The sequence below is a fragment of the Glycine soja genome, chromosome 10, assembly GCF_004193775.1.
Source record: "Glycine soja cultivar W05 chromosome 10, ASM419377v2, whole genome shotgun sequence".
Taxonomy (NCBI): domain Eukaryota; kingdom Viridiplantae; phylum Streptophyta; class Magnoliopsida; order Fabales; family Fabaceae; genus Glycine; species Glycine soja.
Genome location: NC_041011.1, coordinates 314,421 through 329,878, shown reverse-complemented (window position 1 = coordinate 329,878; position 15,458 = coordinate 314,421). Strand labels below are relative to the sequence as shown.

General features: G+C 32.9%; 2 protein-coding genes across 21 annotated transcripts; one reads left to right on the top strand and one right to left on the bottom strand.

The window, feature by feature from the left end:
- The first annotated feature begins 650 nt into the window (after positions 1–650).
- Positions 651–8,110, top strand: LOC114372560 (dymeclin-like). Of its 5 annotated transcripts, none has more exons than XM_028330186.1 (18): positions 651–1,060; positions 1,635–1,871; positions 2,239–2,302; positions 2,391–2,520; positions 2,617–2,761; positions 2,912–3,160; positions 3,246–3,330; positions 3,828–3,930; positions 4,186–4,311; positions 4,391–4,504; positions 5,391–5,509; positions 5,651–5,738; positions 5,829–5,921; positions 6,056–6,145; positions 6,322–6,441; positions 6,543–6,634; positions 6,923–6,960; positions 7,653–8,110. In XM_028330186.1, the coding sequence occupies exons 1-17, from the start codon at positions 895–897 to the stop codon at positions 6,945–6,947; spliced, it is 2,046 nt and encodes a 681-aa protein (XP_028185987.1). In that variant the 5' UTR covers positions 651–894; the 3' UTR covers positions 6,948–6,960; positions 7,653–8,110. The 5 variants fall into 5 exon arrangements, with proteins under 5 accessions (XP_028185987.1, XP_028185986.1, XP_028185988.1 ...); XM_028330185.1 differs by having other exon boundaries at positions 652–1,060; positions 6,903–6,960; XM_028330187.1 differs by lacking the exon at positions 4,186–4,311 and having other exon boundaries at positions 652–1,060; positions 6,903–6,960.
- An 815-nt stretch (positions 8,111–8,925) lies between these two features.
- On the bottom strand, positions 8,926–14,348 carry LOC114369328 (pentatricopeptide repeat-containing protein At5g16640, mitochondrial-like). Of its 16 annotated transcripts, none has more exons than XR_003657601.1 (6): positions 14,244–14,348; positions 11,801–13,877; positions 11,366–11,476; positions 9,892–10,828; positions 9,304–9,772; positions 8,926–9,060 (listed from the first exon to the last, which is right to left on the bottom strand). XR_003657601.1 is itself a non-coding variant. In XM_028326539.1 (4 exons), exons 1-4 carry the CDS (start codon positions 11,825–11,827, stop codon positions 9,740–9,742), a joined length of 276 nt encoding a protein of 91 aa, XP_028182340.1. In that variant the 5' UTR covers positions 11,828–11,967; the 3' UTR covers positions 9,011–9,739. The 16 variants fall into 16 exon arrangements, 2 of the variants coding, with proteins under 2 accessions (XP_028182340.1, XP_028182339.1); XR_003657599.1 differs by having other exon boundaries at positions 9,011–9,772; positions 9,892–10,271; positions 10,355–10,828; XR_003657600.1 differs by having other exon boundaries at positions 9,011–9,772; positions 9,892–10,271; positions 10,724–10,828.
- Positions 14,349–15,458: the final 1,110 nt, after the last annotated feature.

The window sequence follows — 15,458 nt, the reverse complement described above, 5'->3', positions numbered from 1 at the left end:
ATTTTTGTATACAAATTATATATATAAACTCCTACGGTATTATATGGAGGATAACAAATGACTGAAGCAAGAAGACATAAATAATATTGAATGTGGGGGTAAAAAATATAGATAATTCAAGTATTTAAAATGCAAGAACTAAATTTACATCAAGTATATATTTCGGGCTGTGTTTGTTTCTGACGAAAAAAATAATTCACCGCAGACAAAATTAAGGGTCGCTTGTTTTGGTACGAATGATTTAGAAGAGAGTTAATTTTTCAAGTTATGGACCCGCAAAGTAAATTTTGACTTCACAAAAATCATCTTAAAGTAAAAATCAATTTTCTTTGATTATCAGGTTATATTTATGAAAAAAATCAATTTTTTTAAAGCAAATAATCTACATTTTTGTCTCCATTTAAAACTCGACTCCCTGTCTTATTTATAACAAACAATTTTTTAATATTGTTTCTATTTTATTTTTCATCTATTCTACTTAAAATAAATAATATAACATATCATTTTATTTATATTTTATTTCTCATTTTTAAATTATCTATTTTTTTTAAATGTCAAACACAAACACAGCTCAAGAACTAAATTGGATATGTATAAAAAAAAAATATAGTAATCTTTTGTCTCTTAGCCTGACATACTAATATTTGATACAAAACATTGAATAAACAAGTAGTTTGTTTGGGAAGGAAACAAAAACCTTGGTTTTGAAGTCATTGCTCCTTCCTCCTCTAGTGGTGTCTGTGCTGCATCAACTCCCCTCATTTTCAAAACCCACCTCACTTTTCATCTCCCAATCCAACCCTTTTCGTATTCCACCGTGATTCCGCAATGCCGTTTCCCTGAAACCGCCACACACAAAAAAAAGAAACATTTTTTTTGATTCAGTACAAGTCAATGGGTTCGGCGCTGTCAACGCCGGACACGGCGGAGCATCTCGTCGGAAGCTTCGTCGGCGACGTGTCCATCCCTCTCTCCTCTGACTTCTGGCAGAAGCTTCTCGAGCTTCCTTTCGATGCCGAATTGCCCTCCCAGCGCCTTCACCAAGCTTGCCAGTTATTGGGTTTGTGATGATACACTTTCATTCTCTCATCATTCTTTTTGTTTTGTTTAAGAGAAAGCTTCACTGAGGAACTATAAAAGTGAAATTTTTATGATATTAGAATTTTATCCTTATCTCTAACACCCCTTCGAGCCGAGGAATTGATACTACTAGCGTGAATTTTGCTAGACTGGACATTAATAATAACCGCTACGATAGACTCTCATTCCATTTTAAAATTTGGATTTGAGCCTAACTCAATCCCAAAAGTTAGCTCCATGAGGCGAGGTTGGTCTCCTACTTCTGTACAATATTTTGGCCGTATCACTAGTTAGTGTGGAATCACTAACATATGAATTAATAAGTAATTTGAGTTCTACGTGTGTTCCCCTGAAGTACTTACTAATTAATTACCTTTTTGTTTTTCAATTTTTGGTATTTCAACACGAAAACCTTGAATACAAGTTTGTATGCTAGTTATGGTATTGAGAAGGCTAAAGTTGGTTCCCTCATTCAAAATCTTGCTATTTTAATGTGCTTGTTTGTGAATAGGTGTTGTTTTGTTTGCTAATTATTATTGGTTTTCATTTTGCAGTGCAAAACAACCGTAATACGAGGCATCTTGCCAAGATTTTGTTCCATCTAGCATGCTACTTGCAGGAGTCCATTTCTACTTCTGGTGTGCTGCAGCTGGTTTATGAAAAGGCTGTTAATGCAGTTTACTTGACTTCAGTGTTCCTAAAACACTTGATTGAAAGTGCTCAAGATGGTGATGTCGAGTTATACCTGTCTCTCCATGATAGTGAATCAATACCAAAAAATATTTTGAGAGGTATGTAGTAGCATAGCACTCGTAAGAGTTTAGCATGTTGTCTTTGCTCTTGGTCTGTACCTTAGGATGCTCTTTTATTATTTATTTATTTGAGTTTAATTTGATGCACTGTCTGTAATTTTTATACTGTCAAAACTAATTAGAAATTATGACTTTTAAAGTAGTTATTATAAAATTAGACAAGGTTATTAAACATGGCAACTACTAATTGGATGATAGTGTAAAAGTCCTTTGCACTATCGACACATTTAAATTAAATTCTTTATTTATTTGGTTTCATGGGAGGTTGGTAAATTTTCAGATATCCACCCCTGAATCTTTCTCTTCTAGTTATCAAAATTTATCCAGATGCTCTATTCTAATGCAGATCAGACCATTGAAAATCTTGTCATGCGGAATGTGCTCAACTTTATTGCATCTGTAGATGTGAGGTATATCATGGATAACAAACTGGTTAATTGTCGTGGTTATTGTCTGCAAGCTTTTTTTGCCCTGATGATATATGTTGTTTTATTATAGCCCCAACACATATTTCCTACATCTGGAGCTGCTTAATTTTATGATTATTGCAATCTCAACTCAGCTTCTTTGTGGGCCATCTCCTGGACCGAATGATGTGAACCCATTTCTTGATGCAGCGATGGCTCAGGTAAGAAGTTGAAACTTAAACATCGAACTTCGGTTATTTAGTTGAGCTGTACTCCAGCGAGCAAATTTCAAGTTAGTTCATTGTAATCTTTTGCAGGATAGCCATCTGGTTACTTCAGTTGTGTGCAACCTGCTTCTAAATTACATTACCCGTCCTCGTGTTCCATTTAATAGAGCATCTTATTCCATCTTTTATGATCGAAGTCAGAATAGTGTGCTAAAGAGAGTCGGTTCTGCAGCTGGTATGGTGACAAACTATAGTATTCTATTTATGAACTTTTGGGGTCAAACATACTTTGTCATTTATAAAGTATTGTGATAAGTGTCTTATTGTTCAAAATTAGAGACTTACTGATGGTTACATCTTTTGGTGTTTCCTTTTCTCCATTCAGCAAATATTGTGTTATTGCCATTCAGTTATTTGATCAGTTCAAGCAGTGAAGGTTCAAGAAATCCAATAGCAGATAGCAGTCTTCAAGTGCTTCTTGTTCTCATTCATTATCATAAATGTCTTGTGAGTGAGGGCTACTCTGTCCTAAAGAATCAAGTATCTGCCTCTTCAGATTCTTCACCAAAAGATAATACATATTTTTCTGACAACCCTTACTGCAGGGCCTTAGAGCGTGCAATTGATTGTGAATGTAATATATCTTTTATCTTTTATATCCGTGTTCTTTTAACTGATTGGAAATGCCAACAGTTTTTTAATCAATGCTTTAAATGCAGTGGATTGTGTAGATAAAGAGGGTAATGCACACAGTGACCAGCATGTAAAATTGCCTTTTGCACCGTTGTTTGATACCCTTGGCATGTGAGTATCAGGCTACCTGTATGTGTGGTTGACAATTGACTTACTGGATCTGTAGCAAACTTACTTTTGGTTATAGTTGAGTTATGCTATTCAAAATAGAATATACATGTTTTGCATATTATCATGATAAGATGGTAACTTCTGTTTTTAAAAAAATGAGATGATCAGAATATGTATCAATAATCAGTTGTAGGTGAATGAGTGAATCTTATAATGTCCGAGTGTTTGTTTCTTATATTTTTCTGTTCACCCACTTGATAAGTGTCCTTCCTCTTTCTCTCTCTTCCCACCGCATGTATATCAAGCAAGAATTCTTGGACTTGTTTCCATGTTCGACTTTTATATACATATGAAGTTATGGGTATTCATGTGGTATCCTAATTTTGAATTTTTATTTTTTTTAAATAACAAGTGTCTCTGTGTGTGTGTGTAGAAATGCACACTTCATTGGATTTATATGATAGTATTTTAAACATTATATTTTTCCCCCTCTCTAGGTGCTTAGCTGATGAGACAGCTGTCCTACTTCTTTACTCATTTTTGCAAGGGAATTCCACCTTTCTGGAGTATGTCTTAGTCCGGACTGATTTGGATACATTGGTATGAGGAAATTAACTTAAATTCCTCCCAAGGAAAAAATGGAATGAATTAATTTATTATAAATGTGTATGGGTTAAAGATGCATGTATAAATTTTAGGGGAATTCCTTGACTATGATTTAATATATGTAACTGGTTGATTTGAAAATCAGACTACTCATTCTTATATCTTAATCATACAGGTCTTACTAGTGCATCTACAATGACTGAGGATTGTATCATGTTTTGATCCTTGTTTATTTTGTGAAATTAACAGTTAATGCCAATTCTAGAAGCATTATATGATGCTCGAAGGATGACAGCTTATCAAATTTACATGTTGTTAATTATACTTCTCATACTTAGTCAAGATACTTCTTTCAATGCAGGAATTCATAAGCTGGTAACACTTTTTTTTGGCATTAGACAGTCTTAAACTGTAATGATTGTGCTAAATACTAATCTAGTATATGTATGGACAGATATTGCCAACTGTTCCATGGTACAAAGAACGTCTCCTCTATCAGTCTTCTCTTGGTTCCCTCATGGTCATCATTCTTATCAGAACTATACAGTATAATTTGTCTAAACTTCGGGTATGAATCTTAATGCAAGTGGGATCATCAATTTAACTACTCCATATATTTAAGCTGCCATTTTCTGTTGACTGACTATTTGATAAGAAGTTTCATATCATTAGTACATTGGCTAATTAAGATGGCCATTATGAGAGATGTATTTTTTTTTTTTGAAAGGCACATTTTGAGAGATGTGTTGACTGTTCTTATGAGTGCATTAAAGGAATATATAAATTGATTGATGCTGTGGGTTGTATTTTTTCAATGTTTATTATTTTTTATGCAAATTATTTTGTCCCATTCGCAGTTTGATGGTACTTGAACTCAAGAAGCTCAAAATTGGATTGGCTTCTGCTAGGACTTTAAGGAAGGGGGAGTTACGATAGTTAGAATAATAGTTAGTTATATTGAGTTATTGGCATAAATAAATAGTAGGACTCAAAGGGAGGGAATTCATTCTAATCTGTATCATTTGTAAATTGAGCATTAGCTCTTTGTGAAAGGAGAAATCCTGTGTGAAAGAGAAACCCTTTAAGGAGAGTTATCTCTCCTATTCCTTTTTCCTTTGCAATCAAGAAATACAATCTTTCTCTTCTATTTCTAATCTGGGTTCCTAACAGCTTCTGATTCTAAACTGCACATGCTTTTTGTCCTTACTCTGATCCTCTCATAAACAATTGCTTGCCTTAAAAATTTAATCTATATTTCAGAAGGTTATGGATTGATATGTTCCTGAGCAGCACATGCATATATTTCAATTCATTTTACATTTTGATTGTTGAACTTGATAGCATAATTTCCAGTATTGTGTTTGTAAGCTTCAAGTTTGTATTAATTACTTAATGTTTCCATTGATATGTTTATATGGTGTGCTAAAATAGGATATTATGTTGAATTGTGATAGGATGTATATCTTCATACAACATGTCTGGCAACATTGGCAAACATGGCACCTCATGTCCACCGTTTGAGTGCATATGCATCTCAGAGACTAGTCAGCCTCTTTGACATGCTATCACGAAAGTATGTTGCCAGTCTTTCTGGGCTTTCATAAAAAAACTATATTCATTATTCACCAAAAAAAAAAAACTATACATTTCATATTTACATCTTGAAATGAGTGATTTCTTGTATAATGTTGATTCTAATGTTGATTATGGTTAGGTATAACAAATTAGCTGATCTCAGAGATGGTAAGCTCAATATTGCAGAAAACAACTCAATTGAAAGAAGTAGCCTTGTAGAAGATATGGTTTGTGATAAGGGTTTTGCGCTTGTGTGATTCTATTGATTACAGACTTCTGACTATTCCTTTTTCTAAATGTATATTCTTTTGATACAGTCAGCAGAGTTGCAGATATATACTGACTTCTTGAGGCTTGTACTAGAAATTATAAATGCAATTCTGACTTATGTACTGCCTCAAAATCCTGAGGTACAATTTAATGTTCCTCTTGATTAATTGAAAATTAAAATATGCGCACCTATTTTTATGCGGTTCCCAACAGTCAAAAACTACATTTGCATTCTGATCTTTTACATCAAACGTCTTGCTTGTGACTGAGACAGGTGGTGTATGCAATAATGCACAAGCAGGAAGTCTTTCAGCCTTTCAAGAATCACCCCCGTTTCGATGAGCTTGTTGAAAACATCTACACTGTATGTTTCATGTATTTCATTCTAATCATATTACAATATACATTTGCCCTTTAAAATCTTGCAACTTTAAATAGCACATTTCATGGTGTCTATGATACACTTGTGAACCTTGTCTTTATAGAAAACATTATGTTTCGAGTGTGTTCAAGCAATGTGGTCTATTTGGTATTTTGCAGGTGTTAGATTTTTTTAATAGTCGCATGGATGCCCAAAGAATGAATGGTGATTGGTCTGTCAATTTAGTGCTCCAAGTGATAATTATGAACTGTCGGTCTTGGCATGCTGATGGGATGAAGGTAAAATGAAAATTTGTGTTATTCGTGCTTTACACCCAATAGGTAATAACATTAGGAGGATTACCTGTCTCACTTCTACAAGACTATATCTTGTTTGGCAGATGTTTACTCAACTTCATTTCACATATGAACAAGAGAGTCACCCAGAGGAGTTTTTTATCCCATATGTCTGGCAGCTAGTACTATCCAGATGGTATGGTTCTAGAGATTCTTATTTATTCACTTACTTCGTGGCTATTTGTAACTGTTTTTCACTTGTAGTATGAACTTTGTTGTTCTTAATGCATGTGGTTTCCACTTCTAAACTGAATGAGATTGTTACTGAGGTAGATACACTCACGGGAGTTTATTAATTTTATCAACTAATATCTATCTTATTACTTTTTTTTTTGTTGATTTCCTTTTAATATGGTTTTCTCATTCTGTGCATGTTACTAATTCGAAAGTTCTTTCATCTTCAGTGGATTTGAATTCAATGCAGGAGCTATACATTTGTTTCCTGCTGATCTACCTACCAAAGTATGTATCTGAACCTCCATTATATATCACACGTCCCTTGTACTCAACTTATACAACTTCCTTCTTAGTTTTTTGTTTTTCAATCCTTCCTTGTAGACATGTTTGTTGTTGATGCCGCTTATATTACTGTTACTATGATGGAATGGATAAAGGACTACTACGTTAGGATTTTTTTTTCCTTATAAAAGAGCTAGTAGGATCTTAATTTAAGTTCAACCATTCTTGATTATTCATTTATTATCATATAAGTCAGTATTATCAAAGGAAATCTTTTCTTGCTACATCAAACAGTTTTTATCACAACTTGACCTTCTACCTAAGTAGTGGCTTTTGGAAGTCTTCTTGAGCAGCAGCATCCCATTCCTTAGAGTTTGAAAGGAAATTGAGATGCTGTAGTCTCTTGATCAAGCTTTCTTGGCCATTTCAAGTGATACGCAGAACGTTTCATTTGTGTAATGCCATAATGTCACATTGATCTTTTAACTCCTAAGCAACTTAATTCTTACTTGTCAGTTTAGCCAAATTGCACCAGCCATTCTTTTTGACTTATAAAGAAAACAAGTAATTAAAGGATGGAAGAAATGGTTGTGTTAATGGTATGATTTGCTTTAGTTTCTTTTGCATTAGGTGTGACATACTTCTACATTAACTTGGATCATTGACTTCAAATTACAAAATTCATTGTGTCGCAGAAACTTGACAATGGGGTGGTGAGAAATACATTCCAAAATGATGACTTTGACTAGCCTGAGTATCAGCTTGATCCGTTGCTGTGTGATTGCAGAACGCGGCTGTCAAGTACTCCAGTTCTGTTGGTGAATATATTTGTACAGATGAAATAGTGGCAAAATATAATGTTTTCATTCTTTTATGTCCATAAATTTTGAGTGTTATGGTTCATTCCTGAAGATGAAAAATGAGTTGAGATATCCATGTAATGAATAAATGATGATGCTGCATGTCACCCATGTTATGTCATAGTTTCACATGCGTGCCATCACTTGCGCCTCTCATTAATTGCTGTTCATTACTACCCGTCAAATTTATGGTTTTGTGGTTGCTTTATAATAAAGGCAAATCTTCATGGTGGATCAAGATTGACTTTATAGAAAATAATACATATATTGGTGATACAATTCCAATGATGATATATTTATCTGTTATATTTTTTTGTTGTTGAAATATTTATCTGTTATGTATTTAAAATAATTAAATATACCAATGATTCAAGGACCATGATTTACTCATATCAGAATAAATATATGAGAAGAAATTAAATTATATTAGTGTGACTTTGATAATTATTATATTATTTTATAACTTTCAACTAGCTAATATTTTCTTAAAATTTATTGTTGGATTAAAAGTTTTTTTTTATATGTAAAATTTTATATTAATTCAAAATTATTTCTCTTTTATATAAATTAAAATCAACATAATATAAATATATTAAAATAATGATCATTTGATAATTTTTTTATTTTTGTTTAATTTTGACAAAATTTGATACATAATCTTAATAATATGTAGATATAATTTAATAGTTGAATTAATAAAAATTATATTTTATATCAAGTTATAAAAATGGTATAATATATATTACATATCACATGAGAATGATCATCTTATATGAAAATAAAAATATTAATATCAACCGTTAGATTAAAATAAAAAGTCAAGATTAATATATATATATATATGATTAATTTAATTATTAGATTTTAAGAAAATAAATAATGAAATGTTGATGCCAGCTTTGAGCATTTCTATGTGCCACATGTTTATATGCAAATTTGATATGCTTTTAAGACTATCTAAACCAACAAGGTAAGTTGGCAGAATCGTAGCTTTGTGATACATGGGAACTTTTGCCACACCTTTACAGTTCTGTTGATGCAATGGTAATGTACCAAAATAGTGTATAACAATGTGTTCAAAAAAGAAATCTTATAATACATCAAAAGCTGTTGCAAAGTAGCTGATATCAAAATGAAATCATACACTCTTGAGGCAGTGCCAATGGCTGCAAACGATGAAGGAAGCGTGGCGGTGGAAAAGATCCGGATCCTTTATTTCACATATCCAGATTCATGTTTGACCCTATATTTAAAAAAAAAGGACTAACTTGTAATTTCTTACAAATTCAGTTACATTACAAAAAATTAAAATTAATTAATAAGCTACGGTAACTCCTTAGTCCTTAGCCACCCTGAACCACCTAGGCGCAAGAATCATTATTGTGTAGGCGCATACTTAACAATCACTCTTACACACAACTAATAAAAAATTGACAAGAAATAAAATATAAAGAAGAAATATTTATTCCTTTCTAGAGATTCTCACCCTAGGACTTAAGTCCCAGATTCCTTCCGCCTTGTATGGAGATGGAGAGGCCCTCAAAGAGGTGGGATGTTTCTTTGGAAGACCCTTCATGGGAGGCTGTTAACTAATGTGGAGCGCAGTTAAGTGGTGCCTTTCCATTTCTGATAACTGTTCTAAGTGTAATAATGCTCCTGAAACTATTATGCATGCATGCGCTGAGGGACTATGACGAGGCAACAACTTTTGGGTCTGACCATATTCACCAGGGTGATGTTTGATATGGACTCCCTAACAGCAGTGAATATCATTATATTTTCTGTTCTGTCCCTTTCGTATCTTTTGCAAGCATGGGGAAACTACTAAAGATGCATATCCATCTACCCATCTTTTTCATTGTAAATTGGTCAGGAGTTCAAAAGTATCCTGTATGTCATTCAGAACCAATTCCCAGTAGGCACTATGTCTTTCTTTCCTTGTCTCTATCTACTCCCTGCTTGATAACAAATCAAATCAATAACATTTGATGTTATACCCAGAAAATGTTACCATGTATTAGTTTCTTTGTATATCTACAAACTATTAATTAAGACATATTATAATGGAACTTACATAGTAAAATTTGCTAGAAAATAGGTGCCAACTCTCAATTAATTCCGTCACATCATCAACAGTCACACCAAGTTCCTCGAATAGCTTACTAAGAAGTTCATTATAAGCTAAATCAGGAAAAAGTGGCATCAATATCTGGATTCAATAACATAAGCACCTTCTCTGCTTCTTGGTAATACTGACATAGATTCTGAGTTCAATTTTCCAGAAAATGATAAATGAAAAAATGTGTATGCCATTAAGAAGCACTTTAGTCCTTTTCTTTCTTTTCTTTTTTTAATTAGAATTCTCTTAAACAAAGACCATGAATAAGAAGGAAAGAGGATAAAAAAGACAATCGGCAGGAACTTATGATCAACACCAAGCTGCCAAAGATGTATCTGCAAATAGATGTAAAAAATCAAATTCCACTCAATTAATGACTTAAAACTTCTGACCATGCACAACAACAATAGCATCATACCATTATGGTAAGGTCAGCTACATAGATTACAAGATGCTACTGGGCTTGATAAAAACTTCGTACCCCATTGCCCAGAGGCTCTTCACTATGCGAAGGTATGGGGGAAGGATGTTATACGCAGCCTTACCCTTGCATATGCAAAGAGGCTGTTTCCGGATTCGAACCCATGACCAACAAGTCACCAAGGCACAACTTTACCGCTGCACCAGGGCTCGCATGACCAACAAGTCACCAAGCTACTGGGCTTGATAAAAAAACCAAATTCTTAGGGATATTATTAACCATGAGATCCCTGTTAATAATTTCCTCCAATGTCTTTTTTTGCTATTCCTTTACTCTTTTTTGGTAGGGTGAAAAATCATGACTCACCATGCACATCAAAGAAAAAATCTTTTTCTTCAGCACCACCATGAAAACGCTTGAAGGAGCAGTGAATAATAAAGCAGCACCAACAGCAACTTCTCTAGCTATTGCCTGCAATTGAATATAAATGAAGGTTGAAATATAAAGTAGTCTTTTATATTCACGTTAACTGGAATATACATATACATAAAATGCAAATGTATAACATGTACAACAAACAGATTCTTGAACCTATTATAATATGTAACAAACAAATGAGTTCTCGTTCCAATTCCGAAAGGGTCAATGAAGAATTTAATCTTCAAAGCTTAACAAAACAATCAACTGGCTAGCAAAGATCCATACACCTAACCCAACATTTTGAGTGAACAGCACCACATTCAGGCCTGACCCATAACTAAAGCCAATTGACAATAATTATAATAATAAAGGGAAATTATGATGCCAGCCAATATAAGCCACATTCATTATTATTCAAAAAAATTGAAAGGCCACTACCATAGGTATAAAATGAGCTTTAGGTTCAAATTCAGGTTCAGAAAAATAATCTTGATAACAAAGCAATTTCAGATTTTCCTTAGAAAACATGTGAAATTTATAAATAACATTCATATATACTTAAAGCTCCAAATCAGCAATAAATATTACCTGGAGTTGAAATTGAAGATAGTGGGCAAAAAAGGGGGAGCAGGAGAAAATGGATGAGACTCTGGGCAAGGTGCCTAGTGCTGGCTGATGCAGATTCTGGTGTTTGCAAAACTGCAAGAAGGGATTCCATTCAGTTAACTTTTACAAATCAGAATCAGTGAATGCAAGGAGATGTATATTGCAAAGGGGGAAGGTCTAGCAATAGTAAAAAAAGTATACATCAAAGAATCTTTTTCCTTTGCCATGTTACCCAAAAGTTGTTCTTTCAATGAATTTAGCAAAAGAGCAGAGTTATTATGTATTTGAAAAGGAAAATAGAATTGGGATTTGAGATAATAGAATACAGAGCATTATCTAGTCCAACATATGTGACCCAAACGTAACAAGCATTCGAGAACCATAAAAGTTAATTAAATTGAAACTAAAACTTCTGACCTTGTTTTCTGCACATCTAGTGATCATTTCTCAAAAAAGCTTCTCAGCTTCATCATTCTAACTTTGTTTCTCCAGAGATGAATGAATAACTGACTCAAAATTTATGGAAGGGAGGCGATAATTGACTTCCATTTATTTTAATAGCATGGCCCTTCTTTATTCTCACAATCCACCTTTACAAAGCTCATTGATTATATATGTTTTGACATCTGGATGGTAACCTCTAATGGAAAGATACAGGGAAATCTTCTGTGCAGTCTTTGGCCTCCCCCCTTTGTGCAACCCATTAATAAGTATATTGTATGTTCGCAAATTTGGACTAATACCTTGATCAACAATTTGGACTAATAATGCAATTGCCTTGTCAAGTTGCTGCCCATTGAATAAAGCATCTAACAAGATATTGTAGGTTACAATATCTGGAACCAAATTCTTGAAACACATATGATTAAAAAGATTAATGGCTTCATCCAATCTTCTATTCTTGCAACAACCACTAATCAAGATGTTGTAACTCCAAACATTAGGTGCAAAACTTCTTTCAAAGATGAGGTGTTTAAAAAATGCAATTGCCTTTTCAACACACTCAATTCTACATAGAGACTCTAACAAGATATTGTAAGTGGTTACATCTGGAGGTGGTTGACAACAGTAATGCATTTCATCAACAAGCTTCCATGCATCCAAGATTCCTCCAGATTTGCATAAACCGTCAACTACAGAATTGTAAGTTATAATGTTTGGAACTAAATTCTTAAGAAACATATCTTCAAGTAAATTCATAGCTTCACCCACTCTTTCAAACTTGCAATAACCTTTAATCAAGATGTTATAGCTCCAAACATCAGGCACCAAACCCCTTTCAATCATCCCATGAAATAAATTTCTTGCCTCGTCCACTTTATCAATTAAACAATATCCATGCATCAAAATAGTGTAAGTAATAGTGTCAGGTTGTTCACCTCTTTCAACCATCATATGAAATAATTTTCTTGCCTCACCCACTTTATTGTTTAAACAATATCCATTCATCAAAATATTGTAATTAATGATGTCATGCTGTTCACCTCTTTCAATCATCACATTAAATAATTCTCTTGCCTCATCCACTTTATTGTTTAAACAAAACCCATTCAGCAATGATGTAACTTCTTTCCGTTGGCCTGCACGACACAAACCATAAATTAATGAACTATAAGTGAAAATGTCAGGGAAAATTCCCTGAACAATCATTTTAGAACACAAAACACGTGCCTCATTTATATTTCCATCTTTGCACAAACCATGGACAACTGTATTGTACATTATAAGATTGGGCTTAACCAACTGTCTCTCCTCCATTTTTTGAAGCAGTTGAACGGCAGCTCTTGGTTTTCCTATCTTACTCTTACACAGCCCATTGATTAAGGTTCCATACAGAACATCGTCAAACCGAATCCTTCGTGCAACCATTTCATCATATATGTATAGTGCATCCAGCATTTTATCATTAACACAGAACCCCTTCATCAGCGTAGTAAAAGTCACAACATTTGGTCGACAACCCCACTTAAGAATCTTACCCATTACAGAGAAAGCAAAATCCATCTGACCCATGTGGCAGAAACAGTTGATCAAGATGTTAAAAGTAACTGTAAACGGCACAACACCCTTATATTCCATTAGGGTATAAAGATCAATAGCTGTGGCATAGTATCTCATCTTCGCAATCGTTCCCAAGATTTTGGTGAATTCTACAATCGATGGCAGGGGATGCATATCGACCATGCGGTGAAACAAAGCCACAGCATCATCAATACTGTCAAATTTGCAGGTGCTTTGTGACGGCAATGGCTGCGAATGAAGATGTATCCTCCTCACGTATGGCATAAGAAGGCGAGGAAGTTTCAGGAATTGCATACCTTGTCGTATACCATATGTGCTCTACTCCTAACACAACACAATACGCTCACTCAATATGTCTCTGTCCTTCCTTGTGTCCTTCCACTAGGTTTATGAACAACAAAGCAGTAGAATTACAAGGGAGAATGAAAGCCGCTCCTTTTTTCATAAATTCTTTCTTTTCTGCATTAAAACACTAAAAAATTGAAGTTAACACTTAACACAAGCAATGGGTATTTTGCCAAATTTTTTTTAAAAAAGATAATAAGTACGATAAAACGAAAGAATATAGAGGTATAAAGAACGAGAAACATTTTGACGAACAGATAGAGTGCAGAATTGATAGGTAGGGAAGTTAGTAACGTAGAGGGGATTGTATGTTGGTGAAAAACATGGACAGGCACATATATATTGATTAAACATTGTTATTTGAATAAAGAGGGAGTGTGTTTGATTATATACCATAGCTACGAATTGAAGCAAGTTGAGCGAACATAAAAAAAGAAGAAGAAGTATGCAGAGGTGATAAGAGAGATGGTGGAAACATAGTTGGAAGGCTGACCTTAAAGAGAATGAATGAGCGGCGCGTGACTTGTTTGTTTGCTGAAACAGTGGGGTGGGAAGAACACAGCATCATTTCCCGTTAGGTATTCTTCTTTTTAAATTTTCCTTCCACCATTACTTCAAATTTAATTTAATATATGTCTCTCTTTCTATTAGTTTTTATATCTCGGGTTATTGTAATATCTCAAGATAAAACCATTATGAAAATTTGAGATCATTTTTGTTAGCAATCCAATCCACTCATGACTGTTGTATTTGTTTTATATATTTTAAAATATTTTTTCTTTTATTTTAAAAACAGTTAATTTGAATCTCATGAATATATTAGCAACTTAAACGTGTTATATTATCATGCTCATTAATTAATATAATCAAATTTAATTAAGGAATTAAATACATACTTTTTATGTGTTTGATGAGTAATTAAAGGATATATAAAACATTCAAAAAAATATATAAAATAAGTTTTTTCTTAAGAATATTTTAAAATCTACAATTATATGTGATAATAAATAAGCACTAAAAAATGTCATAATTATCTTTTTACTTTACAAGAAGTAAATAGCATAATTAATATTAATAATTTTTTATTAAAAAAGTATAGACATATTAAATTAATTAACGAAACAAAATACCACGGCTTAATAGAAATACGGATACATTAGCACGACAGCGCATATGATTCCTCTAGTTATAATCAAGTCAATTGAAAAAAAGCAATAAAAAAACTAATGAAATTTTATTTTTCAATATGTTTAATTATTCATACTTTAAAAAAATTGTATTGCAAATTATTTTTAAAGTTTGATGGTTATGTAAATTCTGAAATGAATTTAAAACACTTAAATTTCATTACGCTTTCATTTTGAGATTTAAGTTATTTTAATAATTTATTATCCATAATTTTTTTTAAAAAAACTTATATTGCATTAAGTGAGATTCCTATTTAGAATGTCATGTGAATAAAAAATAATCCTTTTTCTTAGTATAAATGATATAAATAAAATTGAAATATATCATTATTAAAACAAAAATAAATTAAGATAAATGAATATCTAAATACTTTTATTCAAAGTTTTAAGCAAAAGATAGGAGGTTGTCACACTAAAGGTTATTAACCAAATTCTTCAACAAATATTAGTCTTCCACAAAATTGGTGGAAACTTTGTCTTTATAATATGGCAAAAAAAAAATGAACCCATCTTATGCTAAT